The 14,256-nt window shown below is 39.0% G+C and overlaps 1 protein-coding gene across 6 annotated transcripts in view; it reads left to right on the forward strand.

The window, feature by feature from the left end:
- The window catches only part of NAALADL2 (N-acetylated alpha-linked acidic dipeptidase like 2), a 1,170,852-nt gene that overhangs the window by 1,094,117 nt on the left and 62,479 nt on the right, over positions 1-14,256 (forward strand). For all 6 annotated transcript variants that reach the window (XM_072961150.1, XM_072961146.1, XM_072961152.1 and 3 more), the window contains one exon: positions 13,681-13,774. In XM_072961150.1, the coding sequence (XP_072817251.1) occupies positions 13,681-13,774 (94 nt within the window). The remainder of the gene's footprint in view (positions 1-13,680; positions 13,775-14,256) is intronic.

Below are 14,256 nucleotides of genomic sequence, written 5' to 3' on the forward strand. Positions count from 1 at the left end.
CAAAACATTAGCTCTTTGACAGCCCCACACTTTTGTTATTAGATTGAATCCCTCAACACTCTCAGAACCCCTCAAAACCAACCATGTGTTAAAAATTCAAGAGAATATTCTGGTTGGGTTTTAGAGAGTAAGGTCTTGCAGATAAGGAAACCAAGGCCCACAGAGATGCAAGGACTGAATCTGTACACTCTAAATCGAAGGCCGTTGTGTTTTGCACAACATACATTCAGATACCATAATTTTAGGTGACGGTAATGGCATGAAAATACAAATTACCAATTCTCAGACAAAATGAAGAAATAAAAAAAAGTTTGTCTTTCCAGATCAAGCTTTGCTTTGGCCTGTTATATGGAGTGGCATTAGCTTTTTTCCAGGTGAAATTATTCATAATTACTTAGTAGTGCCTTAAAATAAAACTTTTTTTTTACTCGTCAAGATACCTCAGTGTAAATGGAATACCTTTCTCCTTTATAAGGAACTCATTGACAGTGACAGAGATCGCTTACAATATAGTCTCCAACTTTATTTACCTTTTCTCCTTTAAAATAATCCTGACTTAGTGTTTAGATTCAGAACTTGTATTTGCCTTTTCATCTTGCTGACAGTGCTACCTTCAAATCTCCACCTCTGTAAACTGTGTACTTCCCTTTAAGGTCCCCCAGAAGTGAAATCTCCAAGAAGTGTTCTTGGGCTGTTGCTGTGCATGACGACCACTGTTTTCTCCTGTCACTGTCGTACTCATTTGACCTTTTGGGTGCATCACTTTATATGCTCTTTTTGTTCTTCTTTGCTAATATCTTGGCTTCCAACCCACAAACCCCTTAACTGTAAGAACTGTTTCACATTGTTAGCGTTTCACCCAGGGCTCTTGAATTGTACGTGCTTTATAAGCCTTTCTTCAAAATAAGTATCTCTAAGATGAAGTGTTCTGAAATTAATTATAATCTTAAGGATCATATCACACTGGTGAATGATGATAATATTTTAAAATTCCTGAATTTTCAGTCTGTGTTGTTTTGTGGGACATTCTGGGATATTTGAAAATCAGGGAGCTGTAAGAGTCCTGACTATCATTGAGCAACATGTAAAGAAGAAAAGAGAAATCATAGAAATTCTAGAGCCAGACTGTGTGCTCTGTTTATGCAAGTCCTATTTATACACATGTATTTGGGATTCAGCTGAACAATAGCGTCTAGTTCAGAGAAAGTTGGTATAAGAAACTTGTCATTAATTTAATCACAAATCAAAGGATCTAAAGCTGTGTGTTTCTTTTACTTAAAAAATGTCAAGGCTTACTCTGTAGGATGTAGTCTTCTACAATGTGTATTGCATTTATAGCCAGAAAAGAAACTGCATTAGCAATATAATTGCATACAGTAAGGGTCACATATATTTTGGCCATCATATAAAATATCACAGCAAGTTCAAAAGAATAATCGGTTTGTTTATTTTTTTTACTCTCATATCTCCACCTCTATTACCCTTACTGACTCTATAATATAGAAACATGATGTCATTATTTTTCTGTTAAGATTTTTATGAAAAAATAGAATGGTATTCTGAAAATACTATTTTTAGATAAGTAAAATTTTACCAGATGTCCAAATCTATAGTAGAATATAGGTTTAATTTATTTTTGTTATTTTTTAACTTGGACATAGAAAAGGGAGTAATTATAGTAACAATTTTTATCAAAATGATATTATCAATCTGTAAACTAAATAACTGACCTCGTATGTGATTGAATCCATTATTACCAAAACATCCTTTGTTTAATGATTGTGAAGAAGAAATGCTATCTTCATCCATTACTGAAGCTCTGTTTTTATTAAATTCTTAAAATGCAAACTAAAACCACTTTATATTGCATGTACAGATCTCCAGCATTATGCTCTGAAAATACAATCTCTAAAAATAAGCTATAAATAGGAAATCATTGGCCTCTCTGTCTTATTGCATTATATATATTTGATGTATGTTTCTTTTGCATTATTACCAACTCTACTAAATCAGTTCTCTAATCTTTCTCTCCATGATTAATTACTTTGGATAATTTACCAAGTGCATGATTTAATAAACATGCAATTACCCTTTTAAAAATAAACAACCCCTACCCTGTTTACAGCCCCAGAACTGCTAGTGGTGTCTGCAACAACAGAGGACTTGATTTTGGTTGTGGTACTGATGTGGGGGGAGCTGGACGAAGGTAGCTAGCTCTGCCTACCCAAAGACCTGCATTTTTCTTTTAAAGAGACTTTCATGAACTACACATAAGATACATAATCAAATATATTTTTAGCATTCTAATTGTATTACTGAGTGAAGATATGCCAAATCCAACTCAGCGACCTGTATAAACTAACGTAAGAGCATGTGCTTTGCACCACATCTGCTTCTGACTTTTCCTGTAGGATATATAGCCTAGCACAGTGCCTTCCTCACAGAAAGAATTTGCTCAGGGCAGCTTTTCCTGATCCCTTCAGACCCATTAAGATCCCTGAATACCTTTTCATAGCACCATTTAGCATTTAACTGTTAAATAATTATAGCCAATATTGTGTGCTTTCACGAGAAAGGCCTGAAAATCCCCAGCAGTAACCAAGTCTAAGACGTATGGTAGTGTCCAATAAACACTGATTTAATATGAGAAATGCCCTCAAGCGTATGTTTGTGGAAGGACATGTGATCACTGAGAACCATTTGGTAAGTGCTCATGTTAGTTTTAAAGCATTTCCCTAAATCTTGTTCAGAGAACCTAAAGTTGAAATAATAATAACTTACAGTCTCCTAAAATAGGTAAACTCTGAGCACTTTGCATACTAGCCAATTGTGTTTGATACCTATTTAATCAAGGAAAATGGGAAAATACTTTATTTGCTGAGGACATCTTAGAAATTTTTTTTAACTTCATAAATCTCTACATCCATTTTTCTAGACTCAGGAAAGCAGAATGTACAAATGTGAGAATTGACATTGGCAAGTATCAAAAGTTATGATTCCTAGTAGGACATACTTGTGATATGGGTATTAAATATGCCTGATCGGTGTAATCAGCCCCTGATTATTCCTTAGAAGCACATGTTCAGGTTTGGAAAATGTTGTCTTAGTCGCCAGTGGTATTCCTGACTTGGTAAATTATTAAATCTCTTCTTGTTTGGAGGGACTGGAAAGGAATGAAAAGGATGCAAACTAGCGTTAAGAGTCCATATTCTGCTGCCGGAATGCTTGACCTCAAATCTCACAATTACCATGTACTACCTAAATGGCCTTGGGAAGTTACTGAAATGACCACACCTCTGTTTTCTCATCTGTAAAATAGAATGAAGCTATTGCAATAATTAAATGAATTAATTCATGCAAAATATTTAGAATAATGCCTGGCACATGGCAAGACTCATAAATGTTACCTGCTGTTATTATTCATATTATGCTGAAGTTAGTGAAATAAACTTAATTTTTAATTTTTTAATCAGCACATTTGCAGCACATGCTATGCAAATTACTAAACATGGTATAAAAGGAAAGTTGGAATCTGAAAGGGTCTTTTTCGAAGTGCTAAGAAGTATCAACATAGGTGGTCCCTTTCTAAGAACAATATGGCTAAGAACATACAAGTACGTTGCAAAGTCAAAACGCTGACTAAATGCACTTCAGAATAACTTGATTATTTCCAAATTAATCCATACATACATTTTCTCTGCTACAGTTTAATAACAAATGGGTGATGATAGTCACTGAAAGAGGAAAGATATTTTAACATGGAAAAATATTTATCTCAAATACTTTTGTGGTCTAGCAATAGAACGTAGGCATTCTCTTTTAGCGATAGATTTGCATTCCTTTGCCTAAGGCTTTCTTCGGTCATGGACAACCGTTCAGATGGTTAAAGATTTAACACCTCCATGAAGCAATCCTTGTCCAATGACTTATGGGCGCTAAGGAGTCAAAACCCAGATCCCTTGCTGTTTTTAAGAGAAAATTCTGAAGAGCCTATTTTATTCTGGGTCTCAGGTATTCTCCAGCAGGATTAAGCTCCAGTCACCCACTGTGATAGGTGCCTCCTATTGGCTGCCTTCCCTTTCTTGTCTCTCCTCATTCTGTTACCCTCTCCTCTCAATGAACTACTTGCGCACAAATTCTGCCTCAAGTCTGTTTCTGGAGGAGGCCACAGTAAGGCTCATGGTAAACCTGTGTGGTCAGACTTCAGGCTGAGAACACAGAGGAGCTGGGCTTTGCAGCAGGAACGGAGGCTGGAAAGGAGAAGAGAATCAGGGAGTCCATATTCCTCACCCGTAAGTTTCTTGCTAGCAGAGGCAGTCGTAGTGTTTTAATGCCCTGGCCTTCACATGTGGTTAGTGTGTGTTTGTAAAAAGTATATTTTTTTCAGTTTAGGGGAGAAAATAAGGTCCCATGTCTTTAATCATCAAATTAAAGTGCTGTGGCAGTAAATACCACATTTATACCTCCTTTCTTTAATCCCTGTTGCATCAATTTGCCATCATATCCAAGGGACCCAGAGAGCTTTTCCGTGGTCTGTGAGCCACAGCAGCTCTGCCGTGAAAACATGTGTCAGCCCCCAAACCAGATAGCCCAGAATTCTTGCTCAACCCTTGGCAGCTGTAGCAGGCACGATAGTTTCTCAGGGTCCTAGAGAGAAAAGGGCTCTCTCTTCTCTTGGTAGCCAGAGCCATAGATGTTTCACAACCATGCAGGGTTCCCAGATTTACCACTGTTTGCCAACATAGATCAATAGAATTGGTTACAAGGAGTTCGTAAGAATAGCCACAAATTTTAGGAACGAAATCTCCCATATGTTTTACTTGATTAAAATCCTTCTTTTCCTTAAAATGAATTTTCCTGTCAGTAGCTTTTAGAATTCTTCATTGATTTTTCAAATCCTTTGCTTTCAGTAAACATCATTTGAGGGCTACCTCAGCCCATCAACCCTAAAATCTTTGAAATCTTAAGAAGGAAAGGATGGGGTCTTGAACCATTTCTTTCCTGGAAGCTTAGGAATTCTATAACAAGTCCTGTCCGTCCCCACCCCCCACCACTGTTGAGCTTAGCAGATGTGTGCGCAGAGCAGTGGAAACAAGGTCTTTGGCAAGGCCTCCTGTGTATCTCATCCAAACTTCTCCACGAGAAGGAGGCCTCAAGTCATCCATTGGTAACAACTGGAGGTCTCTTTCAGGGGGACGGGGTGTCTCCATTTCCTTGTGCAACCTTTACAGGGCAGTCCCTCCGAGGGCTGAGGGGGCAGTTGTGGCATTTAAGTTTTGCTCACTGGTTTCTGTGAAGTGGGTTTGATCTGAAGTGATACTTTTTAATAGTTGTGGGGAATATATAAGTCCTTGATTTTCTAAGAAAGTGTTATTTTCAAGTCAAGTCATTTTTTTCCATAAATAGACTTGCCAGATTATAGGTTTTTGAGTTGAGTGTTGGATACCATCAATTTTTCCAAAGCTAAAGAGGAACCACAGAAAGGAAGTGGCACAGACAGGTCTGTATTTTGGGGGTTCACAGAAAATATGTGTTCAGTAGATAACTGCAGAGCTCTAGCTATAATGTGGAGAATGGGTTACAGGCAAACATTTAGATCAATTAGTGTGGAGTATTCCAGGTGAGAGATAATGAGGGTCGTAATGCTGAATTTTAGTCATATTAGAAACATAGATTTTGTGCACTAAGTTTGTATGGTGCCATTTAATTTCTCCTTTTGCTGGGAAAACTGGCTGGTGTGTCAGGAGTACACCCTTGCTTCCTCTGCCTCCTGACGTCGCAGCTCTGGAAGGGATCCTGAGGGCTGGGATACTCTGCTCATCTCCAGGGAGACCCCCCAGGTCCCCTTGCCCATGGCTGGCCGCCCTGAAGTGTGCTATCCACAGGGCATTTGTTGCTGAATAGGGATTTTTCTCCTATCCTGTGAAGTGACATAAACGAGTGCCAGGTCACTTCACGATGAACACGGCAGCCTGGGGGGGGGCGGGCACCATGCAGCACACAAGCACGTTATGAAGACTCTCACCAGGACGTAGCTTATCAGGTAACACTTCTGCTATGAAGGTGGAGGGCAGGGGGAAGGGCTCCCTACAGATCGCTGAATCACGACCACCTGTCCTGGCTGAGTTTTAGAGTTTTCTGACTCCTTGCCCCATACTCCACACACACATGTACTTTGCACTAGCCAATAACTCCATTTCAGTCTCACTAGTTTTTTTCATGTTTCTCTAAAACACCTGTGCTTCTTTCTACCCAGGGCTTTTGCTCCTTTTATTTCCCTTGTCTGGAATATCTTTCCCCCTTTACACTCTAGATTCTGGAGCCCAAAAATCACATGTGGTCTAAGTTCATGGTGTGTTAGAAGCGAGATAGAAAACAGTGCCTCATAGGAAACGAAAGATTCATGTACGCTAATTTTACACGGTTAACTTCTCCCTCTCGTGTAAGAGTGGTAAGATTTGTCACTAACAGAAAAGAAAATCTTAAGGGGAGAAACTGCCTTATAGTTCTCTTTTCTCCCTCATAGCACAGTGATGATCACACAATAAAGGCCCAAATAATACTAGGGGGGTGGTTCATGATTCATCTGCCGTTTGTTGTGTTATGTCAGCCCATGCCGCAGCGACCAGTCTCTCTCAGTCTCTTTCTCACACTAACCTATAAAACAGGTGTGATGATGATCTCACAGCACTACCTTCTAGAGTAGGGTGATGCTGCATTTTAAGTCTGAGTCAGGACATAAAGACAGTCCCACAGTGATATTTTAACTAGCAGCTTAGGTATGAGGTAGAAACTGTGGTTCCTTTAGAATTATAAAAATGGAACAAACCACATGTTTACTGAGTGTCTCTGCTTGTAGCTAAAAAGAAATTACATTACAGAACCATGGTATTGGTATCTCTGTAATGAACCTAGTTACATCCAATTACATTGTTCCTGTATTAACTAGTAAATTTATTGAAAGTATTTATTGCTAATACAGTCACCAATACAATAATTGAGGTGGGGGGAGAAATGGCCCTACTCCAGATATTCATAGTTTATTAAACAAACACCTTCTTTTGTTTCTCTAGACTGGTGGCAAAAGATTGGTGACAAAGTCAGAGACTGTAAAAAATACCTGCCTACAAGGCAGAAGATTGTTACTTATAAAATTTAAGCCAAAAGGGCATGTATATGTGTATTTCCCTTTATTAAGTTTCTAAAAACACTCTTTTGAACCTTTAAATACAACTAAAATTATTTCAAGCGTAAGAAAAAGAAGCGTTCATATGGAATAACTATAATTTGCCTTTGTTACCCTAAAAATCTAAAAGAAGGCTCTGTTAGTAAGTATTTTCTTTCGAACACCTGATCTTGTCTAATGCCAATGAAACCACTAATTTTGGAGACATTAATAATATTTAGTAAGAGAGGAAAACTTTTGCATGGTGGTATTCATTAACTCATTTCTTAATATAATAATCCTTTTTTTTTCGGTAAGACTTTTTTTTTCCTTTTTTTATTCTGACATATTCTTTATTCTCTGGTCAGGGGTAGGACGATCTGGGAAGCGTGAAGGAAGAAGGACAAAGGCAGACTGTGGGCTTGTGAAGTTATTATAATGAAATTTCAGACAGTTCGGGGGAGTGCTGTCACCAAGATGTTAGAGTAGGAGATCCCAGCCTCCATCCACAAAGACAGTTAAGACAGCTATCCAAGAATGAAAATAGCCCTGGCAGAGCTCAGGAGTCCACTAAAGAAGCTTCAGCACTTAGTGGAGCAAAATAACCTGAGAATAACCACACAAAAGCAACACACATTTTGCCTGTATGGTTCCATCCCCTAGGCCGGCACTGCTCAGTGCCAAGAGGGAATTCTGTGGACAGAGAGGGTTCTTATTATAGGAAGACAGAGAGCAGAAAAAGTGATCAGCTTCCCCAGCCTTTCAGGGCTCTGCACAAAGGAGCTGGCCCCAACTCCTGTCACTAGCCTGCACCTCCATTCACACCGACAGCTAGTCCCTGTGTAGCTATGCACCAACACACCCTTGGCCCCAACTCCCGTCCCCATCCTCTACTGTTGTGTGCACTCCTATGGCTAGCCCCTGAGGCCACGTGAGTACATGATGACAACCAAGGCCCCCACAGCTGCCCCTGTACCAGGAGCCAGTCCCACCTCCGATCAGAGGCCTGCACCACTACATCTGCCTGCCGGTAGCTCCTGTTACTTCAAATTCAGGTGCTGCTGGCACTGGCTTCTGTCCCTGGGCCCTCCTACAGTGCATGAGCCTGTACTTGCCTTTACAGCTACAAGAGTCCTGTAGCTGTAGCTGCTCATGCACCCACAGTCGCCCCCAGCCCCTGCCACTGGTCCAGGCCCTTCCCAACGTGTATGTGCCTGCAGCTGAGCATGTGTACACCACTGACTCCAGCTACCCCCACCACCTGCCCCGGTCCCTTGCTACCGAGGACCCCAACAGTCCTTGCAGCCACTCAGGACCCCCCCACAGATCTTGCTGTCAGGGATCACCCAGTTGCCAACGTCATGGACCTCAGTTGCCTGAGCCAGTGAGACACTATACCACTCTGAATCTAGACATGTTTTTGAATTTTCCAGGTTTATTCTTGTCATTGATTTCTAGTTTCATAACATTGGGGTTGGAAAAAGACGCTGGATATGATTTCAGTCTTCTCAAATTTATTAAGACTTGTTTTGTGGTCTAACATGTGATCTGTCCTGGAGAATATTCCATGTGCATTTGAGAAGAATGTATATTCTGCTGCTGTTGGTTGGAATGTTCTATAAATGTCTATTAGGTCCATCTCATCTAATGTCCAGTTTAAGTCTAATGTTTCTATATGGATTTTCTGTCTGAACAGTCTATTTATTGTTGAAAATTAGATATAGAAGCCCCAACTATTATTGCATTGCTGTCTGTTTCTCCCTTCAGGTTTGTTAATATTTGTTTTATATGTTTAGATGCTCCTGAGTCCATAAATATTTACATAATACATCCTCTTGTTGGAGTGATTCTTTTATCGTTGTATAATGGCTTCCTTTGTCTCATACTATAGTCTTTGTCTTATATAAGTATAGTCACCCTGTTTTGTTTGGGTTTCCATTTGTATGAAGTATCTTTGTCCATCCCTTCACTTTCAGGTTCTGTGGGTCCTTAAAGCTGCAGTGAATCTCTTGTGTTTTCATCTGTTCAGCCTCTGTATGTCTTTTCATTGGAGAATTTAGTCCATTTACATTGAAAGTAATAATTAATAGGTATGGACTATTGACATCCTGTTAATTGTTTTCTGGCTGTTTTGTAATTCTTTTGCTCTCTTTGTGATTTGAAGACTTTTGGTAGTGATATGCTTAGAGTCTTTACTTTTTATCTTTTATGTGTCTATTCTAGGTTTTTACTTTATGGTTACTATCAGGCTTATATAAAACATCTTATATTTGTAACAGTCTATTTTAAGTTGATAACAACTTAGGTTCCAACACATACCAAAGTTCTATATTTTTACTCACATTCTCCCCACTTTTGATTTTTGCTGTCAAATTGATATTTTAACTTGTAAATCCATTTAAAATTACTGTCACTTAAGTACTTTTAATACCTTTATCTTCAAACCTTCTTACTAATTTATAAGTGATTTGCCCAGCACCATGAGAGATTAGAGTATTCTGAATTTAACTATATATTTATTTTTCCCAGTGAAATTTATACTTCCATATGTTTTCCTATTACTAATTAGTTTCCTTTCATTCCAGCTTGAAGAATTTCCTTTAACATATAAGACTGGTCTAGTGGTGATGAACTTCTTTAGCGCTTGCTTGTGTAGAAAACTCTTTATCTCTCTTTCAATTTTGCTGGGTAGAGTATTCCTGGTTGACAGTATTTTCTTTCAGCACTTTGAATATATCACCTCAGTCTCTCCTGGCTTACAAAGTTTCTCCTGAAAAATCTGCTGAAATCCTTATAGAGATTCCCTTGTATGTAACAAATTGTTTTTCTCTTGCTGCTTTTAAGATTCTCTCCTTCTCTTTAGCTTTGATAATTTAATTTTAGTGTGTCTCTCTGTGGGTCTGTTTGGACTCTTCTTGGAACTGTCTAAGATTCCTGGATCTGGATGTCTGTTTCTTTTTCCAGGATAGGAAAGTTTTTGGCCATTATTTCTTTGATATGCTTTCTACTCCTTTCTTTCTTCTTTTGGACCCATATAATGTGAATATTGATGTTCTCTGTCTTCACTGAAATTCTTACTTTGTTAATGCATTGTTCTCCTGACTTCAGTGAGCAAATTTGTGACCTTACTTTGAACTCTTTAGGTAACTCACTTATCCTCATATCCTTAAGGTCTCTTTCTGGAGTTTTAGCTTGTACTTTTGTTTGGAACATATTTATCTGTTTCTTTATTTTCCTTGACTCTCTGTTGATTTCTGTGCATTAGATAAAACAGCCACCTCTCCCACTCATGAGGAATGCTCTTGTGTAGGATACAAAACTTCTCATTCAGCCTGGCCCTAGCTCTTGATTGTATCTCAGACCTCTGTGATTGCCCAAGCTGCCTTCTTTTCTTTAGTGGCTTCCAGTAGTTGAGGGTGTGCCAAGACCTATTTGTGTCCCAGAGTGAAAGATCTCAGTCAGCACCTAGATGCAGGCTAATTAGCAGCCAGACTCTCAGAAAAAAAACAGCTTTTTTAAAATATGTAAATAAACCTCTTTCAGGGAAAAACTAGGAGGTGGGCATTTCTGTCTGCTCCTTCTGTGCTGAGCACAGTTTAAAAGTGTTTCTTTCTTTGCTCCAGTTCTGTGGGACCCATACATGCAAATTATGCTGGCCATCATAGCCAAATGACCAAAGGGTATGTCCCCTGAGTGGCAACTACAAAAGCCAGGGTGCCAGGTGTGTCTGTGAGCTCCTCTGGGGAGAAACTGGTGGTTTGGAGCAGGCTACAGGGAGAATACTGAGATGGAGTCTCTGGGCTTTCCTGATCTCTAGGGAGGATCTGTCCCTAGCTGTGAGCTTAATTAGAGGCCTGACCCTCAGGCAGAAAATCTTCCAAGTATTCAAATAGGCCTATAGGTCTATTTCAGGGAGAGACTGGGAGATGGGCGCGGGTTTTTTTGTTTGTTTTTTTCTTCCTGTTGCCTGTGTTGAGCTGTAGGGGAGAACCACAATGAGTCCTCATGAGCCCATGAGCCTCATGAGAACTGTTTGTTTGCTATAGTGTTGTGTGTCTTGTGAAAACAGCCCCACTGGCTTTCAGAGCTAGATATTTTGAGGACTTGACCCTCAGGTGGAAGTCTTAAAAGATGGGGCACTGGAGGCCAGATCTAAACTCTTCTCTCCTCAAGGAGAAAGTGGGAGTTGTGAGTTCTTTCCCTATTGAATGTCGCTGTGATGGGGTGGGGTTTATGGCAAAAGCGGGTCTCAGCCTTTCTTATTCATTAAAATGTGGGGTTTTTTCCCTGTTCACCCAATGGGTAGGAGTCTCTTAGCTAGTTTCTGGATTTTTTTCAGAGGAAATTATTTCATGATATATAGCTGTAGATTCAGTGTGTCCGTTGGAGGAGGTAAGCTCGGGAAACTGCTGTCACCATCTTGGATGGGAAACCAGTAAGGCCTGTACTCAGTGTTGTTAATATGGGATTAATTCCTCCACTATCTGTCTCTAGGCTTGGCAAGATAATGAGATGAGATAATGAAATGGGTGTAAAGCACTCTGAAAAGAATGGGGCTTTATATAAAGATAAGGGAAGGTTACTTTGGTGTGCCTGAATACAAGTGAAGTCCAGAATGGGCAGCAAGTGCATGCAGTAGGGCTCCTCTCTTCTCGCTGCATGACAAGGTATATACAAATCTCCCTCCTGCTTATGGAGCTGCAGATAAAGCTGCTTGAGTTGAAGCGTTCTACCATGGCCCAGGTGCCTCAGAAGCCCCAATATTTGTTGCCAGGTTCTTTGTGAAAGACATAACAAGGTGGCTGGCTTATATTTCAGTTGTTCGAGCTGCCAAATGACTCTTAAAGAAAACTAAAACAATACAACTTTCTCCAGCAGCATTCAGAGAAGCCACCTTTTCTCTCCCTCCCCATTCTTTTATTTTAATTTTTTACATGATAAGAGTTCCAGATTCTGAAAGTGTAAACAAAACCTGTCTTGGAGTTTCTAGTCTTCAGTGCAAATTGGAAAAAGAGACCCTAATGCTTCTTAATCTTCTTTAAATATCCCTTTTACAAATAATTTATTTCCAAATATTGGTGTTCCTTGAATAATTTGGAGAGGGTGGAGTGGAATAGAAATAGGGTCCATATCAACCTACCGCAGATAATGCTTTTTTCCTGGAGTACAGCATAGTTAAGAGTAGGCAGTTTCCCAGGATTGTTGTGATCATATGCTGGGAATAAAACTCTGCAAATGTACCTTGGGCATTTGGGGAGAAGTGGTTGCTACACTCGGGAGGGAAAAACATCTCAAAAAAAAAAAAAAAAGGGGGATATCAAAGGTGTTTCCATTTCTAAGAAGTGCATTTCCCCAATCATGTAGAAGAGGACCAAATTAAATTGTACTTTCATCATGATATAAACAGTGCAAACAACTGGGAAATATAACTTTTAAATATTAAATGGAATCTGACCCTTGTTGAATATGTAGATTTGAATATTTAACATCACATTTTCCTTGTACGTTATTTCTTTTATGTGTAACACACTGTCTCAAGTTAGTGTACTAATTTCCCCTGTGTTCTTTCATGAGATAATGTTTTCATTCACTAACAACGTTTCATAGTGCATTAATAACATCAACACAGCCACATTTCCCTGTGTGCCAACTTCAGGGTTTTAAGAGATGTAGGGACATTTGTTAAGCCCAGGTAAATATTAAATATCACTTGAGAGAGCAGGGGAGAGTAAAAATGGCATTTGCCGCCAGCCTCAAGTTCCTTTGAGATGAATAAAAATGCAGACGACTTGTTCAGTCTATTAGGCAGTTGCTAGTTCAGCTGCACTGCATATGCTGGTTTTCAAACATAGTTTTGAGTGCAGTGTTGGGGGCATACGCATGTGTGAGAATTCCAGATGTGAGTTTGGGGGATGCCATTTAAAAGTTTATATTTTTTAAATTTAATTTAAACACTGATCTCCAAGATGCAGAAATGGTATTAATTTTGATAAATTTTGGAAACGTAATTAGGAATAAAGTAAAGCATTAAGAAGATAGTACCTAAGATTTTAAAGGATTTTTGAAATTAAATCTATGTCTTCAGTGAAATAAATTGATCATCAAAACTGTCTGGAATTTTACTTAGTCCAGTAACTAGCTATTGATTTTCAGCTGTTCCTCGTGATTGTTTTATCACATGACATTCTGAACTGTTTGATAAAAAATTGCTTCAAACTTTAAATATTACAACTCCTTCAGCTAGGAGAGTTTTCTTAATATTTTAGGCCCCCAAAAGAAAGAAAATGTTATCTTTCCTATGCTCCTCTGAGACATGAAAAAGATAATGAGGATTTTTTTAATAGAAAAATAAAATTAAAAAGCTTAAATGAAAGAGATTTTATAAAAATATATTTTTCCCTCTGGGTTTTTTTCCATTCTGGGTAAGAGTATAAGTGTGTATGAGATAATGAAAAACACACACACACAAACCGTTAGTACTAAATGCTAGCATTTTTTCCCTCTTTCTTTTTCAGCTCCTGGGAGAAGTGATTTTGCAAATTGCCGACGGACCGATTCTGCCCTTTAATGCTCTTGATATAGCTTTAGAAGTTCAAAACAGCCTTAAAGGTAATTTTTCTTTGAGTTATAGTAATTTTAGCAAATGAAAAATTGCTTAACTAGTTTGCAACAGAGCAGGATAAAGTCACCCACTGTCTCACTGGTTGTGGCGATGTAGCACCTCGCTTCCTATGGAAGATAATCGTGGGAAGGGCTTAGAAGAATGTTGGCTGCCATGTCAACAAGGATGAGCTGTACCTAATATTCAGTCAGTGTAAGCAAGACTGGCCCAGACCTTTCTCCTTCGATACTGGTTTCCGTGAGGTATGGGCCCCATTTCATCTGAGTGAAGTGTTGGCTCACCCTAGGTTGAGGATGACAAGGAAGAAATAGGGAAATTGCTTCCATAGTCTCTATTTCAGTTCCTTCGTTGTTGAATATACATCTTTCTACAGAATTCAAACAGCACCCTAATAATTACTTTTATTTTCCCTTCATCTAATCTTTCAGTTAAACTTTTAGTTTGCCTTTGTTCACCAAATACAAAGGGC

Source organism: Vicugna pacos, chromosome 1 (assembly GCF_048564905.1).
Source record: "Vicugna pacos chromosome 1, VicPac4, whole genome shotgun sequence".
In the NCBI taxonomy this organism is placed as follows: Eukaryota; Metazoa; Chordata; class Mammalia; order Artiodactyla; family Camelidae; genus Vicugna; species Vicugna pacos.